The following is a 14434-nucleotide window of genomic DNA, read 5'->3' as shown; positions in this document are numbered from 1 at the left end:
TAATATTCCCTATTACTTGTAACCAAACCCATTCGAAAATCCCATCCAATTTTGATGTCTTTAAACGAAAGAAAGAAATTACATTTTATTTATAAACAAATCACATGCCCCTCTAAGCTCTAACCTCTTGGTCCCAGATCTACCTTCCGACGCCATAGCCCTTCCAACTCGGCCGTTCACGACAACAGAGACAGAGCCCCCCCGATAACGTCATTGCCACTGCTTGCCCTCGTGCGGAGACCTACTGCAACAAGTCCCGTGACTTCTTGAATGATGTGGAGTTCAATTGCGAATTTGAAAGAGAATTTGAGCAAGATCGCGCTGGATGTGCACGAGGATGACGATGACGAGCTCGAGATCCATAATTCTCCCTACGAAGGCGATCCCTCAGTCTTCGATCGGCGGAATTCTCACCGATTTGCACATTCCAAGTCGGTTTCAGGTTCTCCCATTGTGAATGGCATCGACGTCGTGTATAATCCCGATGTAATCCTCTTTGTTTCCGTGGCTGATCTTTTTGATTTGATTTTATTCGGTTGTCTTTGGGCTTTGAACGGATCCAATTTTATTGAATTTTCGATTCTTGTATGGTCACTTTGTTATTTATATTTGAGTGTATAGTTGATTTAATTCAAATGAAACGTTTGAATTATGGTGACTTGGATGTACTGAGTTAGAGCTGTATGGATTTAAGTAGAAAATATTGTTTTAGCTTGAGCTAGATAGCCACTAGCCAATGTCACCCTTCTCTAGATGGTTTATGCTTTCTCCGTGCTGTCTACTTGTTACCAATTGTTATCGAATTTTCTGTGTTGAAAGTCTAATTGTTTACCCATTTTGGTCTGGTTTTAGGGTGTAGACATGAGACAATCCTGATATCAAATAGCTGTAGCCTGAAGAAATTTGTTTTAGTGGTTAATGAAATATCAAGTTCTTATTAAAGACTCTTGCGCCGTGGCTCGTATTCTGTGGTGGATTCTTTTTAATATATATAGCAGTTAATGTCTATAAGACACTGGTAGTACCTAACTCCCTATGGGCTAATTGGGTTGGCTGTTTCATATTTTTCTTTCAGTAATGTGTATGGATGGATTATAGTTTCTCTTCTCTTTGGCTGAAGTAATATCTAGTATGTGGCAATTGATGCTAATATTGTTTTATGCGTAGTCGGCCTTGGGCTGGCACAGTTTAAACTTGGTTGGACATTTCCTTTTTTGTTTCTAGCATCTTTATGTGCCACTTGTAGCTGTAAATTTTTATCAATGCCATATGTTTATACCCGAAGAAGAAACAAATGGATGAGCTGGTGCCTGATTGATTTCTTCAAAGGACTAAATAATCTTGATTGTTTACGGAAGGGATATTGATATTTTCCTGCCTTTTGGTGGTCAATTTTAATGCATAAATAAGATAACATTGTGGCTGTTATGTATCACCCTTTCTTGTAGTAGCTTGTGTAGCTGGCATATCAGGTGAAATGTCCAGTTATATGACATTTTGTTTCCTACTTTTTATGCTTCTTGTAGATTGAAACCTACAAAGCCGAAATAAAGAGACTTCAGGATTCGGAGGCAGAAATTAAAGCATTATCAAGGAACTATGCAGCTATATTAAAAGAGAAAGAGGTATTCCAATGACTCGTAGTTGATTTATATGGTTGGCTGTGTATATGTAAATTGAGTAAATATATACTTGCCTAGACAACTTATCACGAAAAAGTTAGATAATTAAATGATATTCCCACAGAAATTAAGTTATCAAATTGTAGTTAGATTTTATTATGTTGTATCTATATTTAATATAGTCCAACATGTGTTCACATACTATTGAAGTGATCTCATCAGCAATGCTATGGGCATCATCTGCTACTGTGTTATTTATGGTGTCCGTATAGTGGAGGAAATGCCACGAGCTTGAGAGTTGCTTTGTTGAAAGGTCTTTTCTATTTTGGGAATATGATGATTATTTGTGTTTCCTATATGTGTATGTCTTTGTAAGATTTTTTCCTACTTCAATTTCAAGGCCTTTGTGATTACAAGCGATTGAAACCCTGGTTTAAGCTGACACTCTAAGACCAGCTCTTCATGTTTGTCGGCTGTAGCTCGTAACTCTGAGTCTCGTTTTTCCCATAGATATTTTTTGATCCAATTACAAATGATTATAGGAATGCCATACTCATTTTCTGGTATATAATTATAGACATGAAATTGTTCCAACTAGGGCTACTACCTCAAGAGATTACCATAAAATTTTCATCTGCTCTATTTAATATCATTGAATGTGCCCAAATAGGGCAACCAAGTGGAAAGGGGATTGAACTCCAGGAATGTACCCTCAAGGTGGTGAGTTTGAGTCGCGCCTGGTGTATTTTGGATTTTACATGATACTAGTGGTTTCATGGTAATTGCCAATATCCGGAATTAACTTTGTAAGGGTAGGTCTAATGTGATTGTATTTTGATATGCTGATATTCATCAGCACAAATACAAAATTTCATACTGTAACAATTATTATGATTTATTTTTATTATAATTTTTTATTGGAGTACTTGGAACTTCTCCAAGTTGGGGCTTCATTGGTCCCGCCTTTGTAAAGTAACCTCCGAAACTGCCAAATGCCAATCATCTGCAAACACCGGTTAAAACTTTAACAAACATCCTCCATCGCTTAGGTGGGGGTCCTTAAGTGGTTTATAAATGGGCAATCACCCTTAATTTGCATGACTTGTCTTAAGTTCATGCGGGCCTTGGCCCAAAGCGAATAGTTTCATGCTAGTTGGGCTGGTTGTATTACAAAAACCAAGGTTCACTGCAGGGATTTGAACCCAAGACCTCCAAGTTCATAAACTTGACTTGTTTATGGATTGTTATATTTTATAGACAACCCTTTTGCATGTACTTCAGTACTAACCCTTTTTCCTTCCATTTATTTATGTACTTAATCAGGTTAGATGTTTTGATTATAATTTCAGTTATTTGGTAATAACAAAAGTTCATTTTGACAGGATCATATTTCCAGATTAAACCAAGAAAATGGCTCTTTGAGAAAGAATTTGGATGCAACCAGTGCGGCTCTGAATGTACCTAGAAGCGAGAGTTCCAAAGCATCAACAAATAGCTTTAATGTGGTCAAGGTAATTTCTTAAATTTAAAGTGAACTGTATTATAGAAGTTAATGTGCTGTTGCAGAATTAAGTATGTTATGGTTGAAAATTCTGCGTTACTTTTGCTGCCTCTTTTACTTGTATGTACTTGATGACATGGTCACATACATATCCGTTGCAAAATTTGTTTCATATGCTTTCTTCTGGGTCTCTTTTTAATTATTTTGTCCTTGGAATGCAATCTGCCGCTGTAATCTCAAATTGTATGTCATGGTACATTATTTCTTACACCAATTGGTTACAACTTCATGCCCTAAGAGTTAAATGTTGGTTGGCAATATACAATGACATTAGTATTGGTATCATTGCTTTCAAGCTCAGGTGTGTCAATGTGGATAACTCAAGACTGCTGTTTGTAACTTCAAAATAAGTATGCATAGCTTGTTTAGGTTTCTGAAGGCCTGATAAAAGACCTTGGGGAATTATTTGGGAACTTTACATTATAGATATTTGATATGTTGCATATGTTGACAACAAGAAACGCTATGAGAAATAAGATCAAAGACCAAAGAGGTATAGCATTGTGGTATAAATTTGTTAGACGCCAATTTGTGATCAAATATAATTCTCTTTAATTAACACAAAGTCTAACCTTTTTGTTTCTTTAATTTAAGCTGATTCAATTACTTTGTTTTGTTGATTTTTTTTGCATTATGAAGATATGGTTTTTTTTTGGGGAATTTTAAGGTTGAAGTTCGTGTATATATATTTAGGGTATGAGCTTTCTTTTGGATCTTTATAAGTGGTCCAGATCTCATCTGGATGCTGATTAGGCTTGGCACCAAACTCTAGGGCCCTTGCTCTGTTTATTTAAGCTTCATTCATGAGATTACTACCATTGGCATTAGAAGCACTTTTAGCCCATGCTTAGGATATGTTTGGGAAACTACGAAATATCAAATGAGGAAAACAAACGAGATTAAAAGCAAGTTTGATGCCTTCGTTTTCGGGATAGCTAGCAAATGTTGAATGGGAAGATGTTGACTCAAAGGAAAAAGAGAAGTTTGAGAGCTCCTCATCTTGAGATGTATATGATGATAGATTAATGCTGGTGATTATGTATCTTTTTCAAAACAAAAGCACGTGATTATTTGACGTGGTGCAGATGCAGACAAAGATAAAAGCCTTGCAAGAATTTCAGACACTAGCAATATGAGTAGCTTAAGTTTCATAGTTTGTGCGGCTTTTGAAGGGTTTCCCCCTCCCATACTGCTTAGGATGCTTGGTACAATATTTTTTTTGCAATATAGTTTTGATTTGATGATGAGTTTTGTTGATTTGAGCCTCAAATTTGATAATGTGTTTATTTTCTTTTCAAAATAACTCTACATGGATAAGTGCTTAATGCCTCGGGGCTGGAAGGAGGGTTTCTGCATGAGTGCTTTACAGTTCTAACTATATTGGTTAGAAGTCATGCTTCTTTTATCTTTTCTAATTCTTTCAAATGTACTTATAAATTCACACACTATTGGAACTGATTTCTACCATTTCATATGTTTAAATCCTATTTTCAAATGTCTAAACTATCCCTACCAGTTGATCAAAATTGAAACACATCTCTAATAATTCTTTCCTATGAAAAGGTCTCCTACATCTACAAGAAATCCTCCATCATTTGATAGTTGTTGTTGGCTTTAATTGAATCCCTACTGGCTGTCCTGTGTCACTTAACCTCCATCATAAAACCCTACATACATTTGCTTATTGATTTTGAAAACATGTAAGATATTGATATTCAAAGTTTAATGCAGACATGAACATAAATGAACCTGATACATATCTCTAGACATGTTTTAAATAATTAAGTACTTCGAAAATGATTCCAATCTTGACATTCTCAAGAAATTATTACTATTATGTATATACTATTATCTTTAAAAATTTGGGTTAAAAATGTGCATTATAGAGATTCACTTAAGACATATCCCGTTCAAATAGTTGTCATGAACCCTTTAAGAGTGAAGAACTCTTATTAGTAGTTCAATACTTACTGTTATTTTTTCCTTTGAACAATTTAAAAAGGAAAGAAAGAAAACTATATGATATGTAATGGTGGTATAGCATTCAAGCTTCAGCATTAATATATAGCAGAATAGGTTCTATACATTACACATTTACACATCTATTTTTGTGCATGCTTTATAGCTGGGTGCAGCATCGTCCTTAACTTGTCGAATGTTATTTATGGCTAAACTACGTGTGAAGGAGCCCTGCTGAAGTCCTTTGAGAAACAACTAGGTCTATAAGGTAGTCAATTCATTGGCATTATTTATCTGTGTAGTCGTAAGACAGGACCTTCTTTCATTACCAAAATATTGAAATTCTGTAATTTCTGAGATCTTTATGGTTATAGAAAAATAATAGATTGGAAGTGCTTAATCTTATAACCTATAAGTGAGCTTACATTTACACCATTCAGGACCATGTGGTTGCCATACTGGTAGGCGGTAGCTACTCCTATCTTTGATAAAAAAAAATTTGATGAAAAAAAAACCTATTGACTTGAAAATGTTTCAATGATACATGAAGGATTATTGACATGGATAGATGCGTATTTTTCTTTAAAAATGAGTGGAGATGGAGATTAATCGATAAAAGGGTGTCCTCAAAAACTTCAAACAAATTATCCAGGGTATGGATACTAAATAGAAGGTGGACACAAGATAGTGTGAAAACAAAGAGAGGGTGAAGTTGGGGAAAAGCAGAAACACCTAAAAATCAACAATGCCTAGATTATATAAAAAAGCACATAAACCTGTAATTTGTTTTGGTTCAAAATATTGTATGCCATGTGCAGCATCAATCATGCAAGTATGTGGTGTCGATGTTGTGTGTATATTTGTTTTTTTCGAAGGTGATTCTTTTGCAGTGGAATCAGAAATATCATGATTTACTTTCTAAGTGTGTATCATTTTTTCCCTTGGGAAAACAAGTATGTCACATATAAAATATCGAGTTTCTTCTGAATAAGTTTAGAATTATGCAGGCAAGTGGTGAGCAATCGCCTAATCGACAGCTTAAAGTTGTAACACAGATGAAAAACCGCTCTTCTGGAAACCAAATGCAAAATGGTGTTGCCTCCAAACATGTTGGAATTGGCAATGGAGTTCTGCATGCTGATCAAAATAAGATGTCAAATTTACATGGGAATGAAAAGGTAATGGCTCACTCCATTTGCTTATTTCTGAGCAGGTCTCTTCTGGGGAATTTATTTGTTCAGCAAATTCCATGTTTTTTTTTGGTTTAGAATGATAGTGTAATATGACTACGGGTTGGATCATGATATCTAAAGTTCTTAATATAACGTTCTGCAAGTTGTTTGTTGTCCTGTAGCACTATTTGTCATGCCTCTTGACCTTTTTTTTACTTCTCTGCTTGTATTTTTGAGTGATAAAACCTGTGATTATTTACCTTGTAAATTGCTTTCATTTTTTGACATTTTTGTGTTTTTAAGTGATGAGTGAACTTGACACAGATATATGAATGCCTTCTAGGAGCTTGAAGATTTGCTAGAAGAGAAAAATAGGTCCCTGGAAGCAGCACAAGCAACTCATGAGTTGCAAATGAAACAGCTAAGGATGGAGCTTGAGAAAGAACGGGATAAATTAGTAAAGTCGCAGAAGCAATTGCATGGTATACCAGCACTCTAAATATTGAACTGTGTTAATCACAACTGAGAATTCTTATGTTTTATATGGTTTATCATCAAAATTTCCTTCCCCCACTTTTCTTATTGCAATAAAGAGGTTTTTCTGATTAATTTACTTCAAATTTCTAGAGGAACAAAAATTAAAAGGAATGTTGCAGGATGAGCTCATGTTGCTCAAAGAGGATAAGGAAAAAGTAAGTATGGTTCACCTTATGAGGTTCTATTTAATGAAATTCTTATGCCTTTTGATTGTTTTTAGTCTCAGCAAGTTGTGAATATCTTTCATGCCAATCTATTAAATGCTGCCTTTTACACAAAATTTTAACTTGTTTGTCTATCGGCTGTGGAGAAGTTATTAGTATAATGTCTTTGCCATCCATCATTATGGTACCGATGGAGATTCATGCTGTCAGGGTTTCATTACAGGGTTAGCTTGTTGACTCCAATATCCGACTTGCAAAAGTTACGGGAAGTTTCACCGATAACAAGCTTGAGTAATTAGTTTGATAGAATTTTGTAGTTAAAAATAATCTAAAAAGACATTGCTAAAGTCAGATTTTCAATATTAGATGATTAATATTGTAAATTGAGTGCTTGCATCCAGACTAACTTCTTTCATTCTTTCCTTTCTTAGAGTCACTTCCTGAATCCAGAGAATATCTGCAGTTTTTGCGTATAAATTAGTTACATCTGTGTAGTTGCGCATGTTTGTGAACCATCCATGCTGAGCATCAGACTCTACTCCACTAGCATCTGGGAATATACCATATTTACTACTAGGCATTTTTTAGGGAAAGTTAACTTGAGTGCATTTCTTTTCTCCAGTCCCAAACTATAAACCCTAAGCCAATCTATGTTCATTACTGCATTTTAATTTTGGTTTAGTTAGTTGACACATGCCTTTTGGAATTGCTTTTGACTTTCATAAATTTGTAGACCTCCGTGGAGATGAGTAAAGTGATAGACCAATTGACTGAGAAGTTATCAGAAATAAAGCGACTAAAAATGGAGTTGCGTAGACAGAACAATGAAGATGCAGATGGCGTTGTGGAAAGTTTGAGAGGAATAATTGCTATGCTTGAGAACGAGAATGATAATCTCAAGGTCAGTATTTTTTTTTCCTTCTTTTGTGAATAAAAACTTTGTTGTTTTGCAGGGAAATGTCATATCATTTAATGACTTGTAATACTTGTGATGATTTTTGACTACTCGTTCTCTTCCAATGTATCATTGCATAGATGGAGAAGAATGAACTTGAGGGTGCTTTGAATTTGAGCAGGAACTCTTCATTTGACAAAGTCCCTCTGGATGTTTCAGACCCTCTTTTGAATAGGGTAATGTATATTTCATCCTTGTGTCTGTGCGTCTGTCTCTGTGTGTGTGCATGTTCATGCCATGTGCACAAGCGTGCTTATTCATTGGGTGCATTTCTTCACATCTACCATCATTTATCAGTGTGGTATATGCAAATTACATCTATGAATGATTTGTCTTGATGTTTATGCGAGTGTGTAGTATCGATTCTCACTGCATATACACACGATATCTCTTAGTGGTTATGCACTTTTTATCATTTCTCATTAGTCCCTTTATTGTTTTGCTTCTGTTCTTCCTTTCTAATTGTTCAGAAAGGAGAATCGTCAGGTGGTTTTCCTGGAAAAGAAGAAATGGAGCAATCTGTGCAAAAATTGGAAAATGACTTGAAGGAAACACGTGGTCAAAGGGACAAAGCATTGCAAGAGTGTGCCCGCCTTAAGCAGCATTTGTTAGAAAAGGTTTCGTGTCCTGAAAGTCTTTCTTATTCCTATCCATCATGTCATATTAGCTTTTTGTTCATGCTTGCTTGATTATTATGTTACTTTTCTTTATCTTCAATGTTTTGTTTATCCTTCAATAGCAAAGTTATTAATGTGATTATAATTGATGATCTACTGCGCTGCAAAGTTGTATTTGCTTTCTTCTATTGAATGAAACGTCTTTAGTGATGAGTTTGGAAGGATTAGTTGTAATCTAATAAGGGGTTGATTTAATCAGGTGAAAAAATGAAGAGAGTCAGTAAATTATAGCTCAACCAGCTTACAAGTTGATAGTGAATCTAGCATTTTCTTGCTTTGGTAATATGCAGTTGTCATTCTTCTTGTGCTGTATGATATATTGACCCACCTCATTTTCTACCCAAGAAACATTCTTCTGCTCCTTGATTATGTATCTTTCCAGGCTCTTTCAAATGTGGACTAATATTTATTACATAATGTTCTACTCTGATACATTGTGTTTTTTATAATAGTTTTATGTGGGTATATGATAAAGTCTGGGGCTGTAATTGATAACAAAACAGAATCTACAAGACACTGCAAGCCAACTCGAGGGGCTGCTCCTCCAGATCACAAAAGATGCCACTAACCAGAATGAATCCCCCCTTCCCCGTAACCCTACAGATTAAGATAATATTGATAAAAGTACCAATCTACCCTTACAAAGCAATCAATGACACAACTACCCCTTGACTTTCCTTGAATACACTTGCCAATCTGTATCAGTATATAAGTTAAGTAATTATATGGCTTATGATTGTGCCCAGCTTCAATATTACTTATACTGCTTGCGTAGAATCAACGTAGAAGGTCTGCATACATCCTGGAAACAGGTTCAATTCCTGAAAACAGCCTCCACATATTATGTGGGGTTAAGGTCTACGTACATCACTACATCCTACATGTTCCCGACCCGTCCACTGGGGGAGCCTTTTGCACGGGAATTGTTTACATTTTTTTTTTTAAAAGTGAATGCAACTCATTTCACTTTCAGAATTGTGACAGTTTTCTTCCTGCAAATTCTTTAGGAAAATGAAGATTCTGAGAAAATGGACGAGGACAGCAAAATCATCGAAGAACTACAGGAGACTGTTGAATATCAGAGGGCTCAAATATTACATTTGGATAAAGCTTTGAAGCAGGCAATTGCAAGTCAGGAGGAAGTTAAGATGAGTAACAGCCACGAAATTGAAAAGTCCAGAGAAGTAATCAATGATTTGAATCAAAGGCTTGCAAATTGTATGAACGTCATAGATGCCAAAAATGTTGAACTTTTCAATCTTCAAAGTGCACTAGGCCAGTACTATGCAGAAATTGAAGCTAAGGTAAACAAATGATACTTTGTTTTATGTGTTAACGAGGCCATAGTCATCAGATTATGGTTTAGAACCCTGTGAACTAATTACAACTGTACCAACTATTTACAACAGTTTTCATGCCATCCATACATTTTATCTGTAGGAACACTTGGAACGAGATTTGGCTTTGGCAAAAGAAGAATCGGCTAAGTTTTCTGGATTTTTGAAAGTATGACACTCTTCCTTATATAATATCAACAATAATTTGGTTCTGTTATCCAGTTTTTAAGGTTGGTTTTTTTTTTTTTTTTTTTCCTGTGGTGCATTGTGTAATTATGAATAATATGTTTCTGAAATTCACACACTTTCTTTATGTATAATTTTTAGAGGCTTGATATGTATTTAGCATGTTCATTAACAACAAGTAGCTTTCTGTGTATAAATTTTCAGTGCCAAATATGAACTACCTTTGTGAGAAATTGCTGCCAGTACATGTATTCAGAGTTTCGTTACACTTGTTATTCAATATTAAGAACTGTCTCTTTGGTAAATATAGAAGCCAGAACTTTTTAAATAAACCAAGCTGGTCATTCTTTTCTTGCTCTCCTGTTTTCTAATTCAGCTATTTTAAATGTTTATGATTGGATAATCAACTTTTTGCAATAATCAAGTTTCATAAACGAACTCATCACCCTTAATCTTTGACAATATCACTGATAGCATTAATTTCTTTCTTCAATTTTAATTGGGATTTTCCAGAGATATTCCCAATTTCCCATATACAGCTCAGGATGTAAAGTTAGAATTTAATGAATGCTATAGATATAGACCTACCAAAAGTATTCTAGTCCTGAAATCATAATACATAAGAACGAAGTGGGAGATTACTTCTTTGAGGGGGAGAGAGATTTTGAATGCCCTATTTTCTTGGAATACGAGATTAGTGGTGGCTATATAATGAAAGCTATTATCTGAAAGCCAAAAGAGAGAAGCATGTGAATGAAAACAATTAAAGATTAGAATTGGAGCTAAAGAAAAAAAGGAAAAATAAGAAAAAGAGGTCCTTTCCATTTTGAGCCCGTTAGAAGAGGTACCTTTAAATTACAGCTTATTTATTGTTGCATCTATTAGCTATTATTGTTTGCTGATTTTGTAATGCCTCTTGAGTACAATTTTCGGCAACTAAGCTGTCGATGCTTCATCAGGAAGCAGATCAGATTGCGGAGGTATTAAAAAGGGAAAAGGAAGAAATTTTAGCCAAGTTTACACAGGCTGAACAGCTGCTAATGGAAGGGAAAAAAAGAGTAAATAAGCTTGAGGAAGACAATGGAAAGCTTCGTCGAGCTCTTGAGCAGAGTATGACTAGGCTTAATAGAATGTCGGTGGATTCGGATTATCTTGTAGACAGGTTGGCCTATTTGACTCATGAATTAACTCTATTCTTTTGTCTGAAAGTTGTTGGTCTGCTATCGCTAATGGAAAAAGGAGTTCGCAGTATCTTAATATACAGTATTGACTATTATGGCTACTGAAATTCTAAAATAGTTTTTACTGTGTCAACTTTATGAGTGGGGGTTGCATAACCACATACTTCTAATATTGTGACTGACATTTTTGGCAGGCGTATTGTGATCAAATTATTGGTGACCTACTTCCAAAGGAACCATAGCAAAGAGGTATGATATTCCCAAGAGCACCCTTATATTTTATTTAGGATGGAGAACTCTCTATTTCTTTCGATGATATGTTAGGCATGTAAGTGGGTGAAATCTTCTTGGGGCCTCCAAATGGATGGCTCATGCATAAAGTGCATGTTCAGCTTCTTCAAGCCCCACCAAAAGATTCAACATAAAAATAATTATTATATAAAATTGCAATTATGGAGGGAGCAGAATAGCAGATAACAAGACGCTGATGCTAGCTTATGAGAGTTTAATCATCGATAAGCCTGAGAAACATCATTTTTCTCTGAGGTAGCAAAATAAAACAATTCTGCAATGTTAACAGAACTTTCAAACACCAAATGCCTGATTTTGGCAACCACGTCTTTTTTTCCCTGTTGCTCAATTTTTCCTCTATCCTCTATGTCAGTTTCACCTTCAAAAGAAATGCTATAGATTTTGCTTTAGATGTCCTCTTGAAATTTTCGGTATGAACCAGCACATGCACTTAGCATGATGAAATTATGGTGTGTTTCAGGTTCTGGATCTTATGGTTCGCATGCTGGGATTTTCTGATGAAGACAAGCAAAGAATAGGTGTGGCTCAACAAGGTGCAGGCAAAGGTGTTGTTCGGGGAGTTTTGGGCCTACCAGGCCGCCTAGTTGGTGGCATCTTGGGAGGAAGTTCAGCTGATCATGCAAATAAGGTGTCTGAAAACCAGGTAAGTTTTTATTCTTTTATGATTATTATTATTTTTCTTATCCCTACATGATTTACCTAGTGGTTGTCATTCCTATATCTCGTGGTGCCTCAGCAAACATGCATAAATTCAAGCGACTTTTTCATAAATCCAAGCGTTCTTTGCGTAGGCGTTTGCCCCCGATCAAATCGGGGGATCGAATTTCTTATAGAAACATGAGTTTAATTAGTCGATTTATTAGTGAACAAGGAAAAATATTATCTAGACGGGTAAATCGATTGACCTTAAAACAACAACGATTAATTACTATTGCTATCAAACAAGCTCGTATTTTATCTTTGTTACCGTTTCTTAATAATGAAAACAGCAGAGTAGTGTGCTTCTACGAATGAGACATTGAGTTTTGAGAATCCAAGAATGATCTAATATCCTTTTCAATGCTTTAGGTGATTTAATCGGGCACAAAACTTCCTTTAGGTGATGTAATTAAGCCAAAAATTGCATTGGATTCTTCATTGGGCCAAAAAATGTTAATCTTAAAACAGGGGAAAAATATCATCAGATGAGAGCGTCATCTCTACTCTCTTTAAGCAGTATGAAGATATATATATATATATATATAGAGAGAGAGAGAGAGAGAGTGAGTGATAGAGTCGTGCCCCTATCAGAGTGAGAGAGAGTAGTTTAGTGAGTTATTGGAAAATGTAATAGAATTCCGCAACAAGGGTAGAACTGTTAATAGTTTCAAACCCAATCTAATTGCCTGGAATAGGGGCCTTCCTAGTTGCCCTTTCATTACCCTGTGCTCCAAAAGACTATTTTGTAGTTGTGATCTTTTAAGCTTTCAGTCCTCAAAAAATTTGAGACGTTATTTCCATTAACATGTTGAGAAAATTTTCAGCGCAGTCCTTCCGTACAATCCACTTGCAAAATGCTTCTAATGAGATAATTTGTTGAATAAAAAATTATGGAATACATTTTAAAGTATTTCTTGAAGTATCCACGCTGTTGTTCCCATTTAAATCTCTATATATCACGAATTCTCAACTATTATGGATTAAATTGTTTTTGATTGGCAGTAAAGAGTAATGGTTTATTTTGACTCATTTAAAGAAAATTATTAAAACAATGGGTTTTTAAAAACATTTGTGTGTAATATAGACCTTAGAATAAAAGAATTTAAAAAATTAGATCGTTAAGGTGTTGTTTTGCAAGTGGATTTTACTGATAAGTACCTGGAAGGATTGTGCTCTAACATAGTAACATGTTATGTTGGTCACCTTCATTTCAACTCCTTTCTGTTAATTTTCTATCAGACTATATTACACCTATAATTAATGTAGAACAATTTAGACTCAAGCACTTTTTTCCTCTCTTTTTTTTCCCTTGTTCAGTCCTTTGCAGATATGTGGGTCGATTATCTTCTGAAGGAAACTGAAGAAAGAGAGAGAAGGGAATTGTTGGAAGATCCTGGTAGACCAACGGGAGATCTACCTGGGCGAAATCCAACTACTGCAGGCGCTAGTCCAACAACAATGCATGATCACAGAGCAAGCACAACTGGAATGTTTTCTGATTTCTCAAAATCAAATTTGTCTCCAAGCCAGAACCATAGTCATCCCCCCATGCAAGGAAATTTACTGCTATCTGAACATTCTGATTCGGAGTTCTCAACAGTTCCCCTCACATCGGCGGATAGTACATCTCGTATCTCAAGACTTCTTCCAAAATATTGAAAATATGAGGAGCTGTGTAATTAATCAAAGTAGTAGTTTTTTGGTCAGTGTTGTATGATCCAATCTTGCTTCAATTAATTCTTTTACAATCAGTTAGAAGGGCATCTTGTGTCAGTTACATTTGCTCATCGAAGTCCCAATTTCTTCAGTACATTTTAAAATATGAAAATAATGAATTAAAGGTTATATGGTCTTAACATTATTCTTTTTTACTGACCTTCATGCGAAGATTGAGATTTGCCCATCATCTCAATTGGGTTGTATTGAAATTTAATATTTTGGGAGTTCAAAATTCAGAATTCCATATTGGTTTTAGATGACCAAGCACTACTGGCAATTCCCAATCACCACAAAGACATGCATAATACATAATGATGCTTGCAAAACTAGTAGTTTCAGGGGCATAGATGTTT

The 14434-nt window shown here is 35.3% G+C and overlaps 1 protein-coding gene across 1 annotated transcript; it reads left to right on the top strand.

The window, feature by feature from the left end:
• Nucleotides 1-104: 104 nt before the first annotated feature.
• On the top strand, nucleotides 105-14218 carry LOC119982726 (golgin candidate 4). The gene is made up of 15 exons (XM_038826248.1): nucleotides 105-486; nucleotides 1527-1625; nucleotides 3005-3133; nucleotides 6150-6320; nucleotides 6658-6796; nucleotides 6942-7006; nucleotides 7749-7916; nucleotides 8051-8146; nucleotides 8441-8587; nucleotides 9655-9951; nucleotides 10088-10153; nucleotides 11130-11332; nucleotides 11546-11600; nucleotides 12124-12306; nucleotides 13680-14218. Exons 1-15 carry the CDS (start codon nucleotides 271-273, stop codon nucleotides 14019-14021), a joined length of 2376 nt encoding a protein of 791 aa, XP_038682176.1. The 5' UTR covers nucleotides 105-270; the 3' UTR covers nucleotides 14022-14218.
• The last annotated feature ends 216 nt before the right edge of the window (nucleotides 14219-14434 follow it).

Source organism: Tripterygium wilfordii, chromosome 17, assembly GCF_013401445.1.
Source record: "Tripterygium wilfordii isolate XIE 37 chromosome 17, ASM1340144v1, whole genome shotgun sequence".
In the NCBI taxonomy this organism is placed as follows: domain Eukaryota; kingdom Viridiplantae; phylum Streptophyta; class Magnoliopsida; order Celastrales; family Celastraceae; genus Tripterygium; species Tripterygium wilfordii.
This window is presented reverse-complemented; position numbering and strand designations above follow the sequence as displayed.

Excerpts from the sequence above, each read along its gene's own strand:
- LOC119982726 (XM_038826248.1), top strand. The coding sequence starts at position 271 with ATGATGTGGAGTTCAATTGCGAATTTGAAAGAGAATTTGAGCAAGATC. Across the intron at positions 3,134-6,149 it reads ATAGCTTTAATGTGGTCAAG|GCAAGTGGTGAGCAATCGCC; the intron begins GTAATTTCTTAA and ends AGAATTATGCAG. Across the intron at positions 8,147-8,440 it reads CAGACCCTCTTTTGAATAGG|AAAGGAGAATCGTCAGGTGG; the intron begins GTAATGTATATT and ends CTAATTGTTCAG.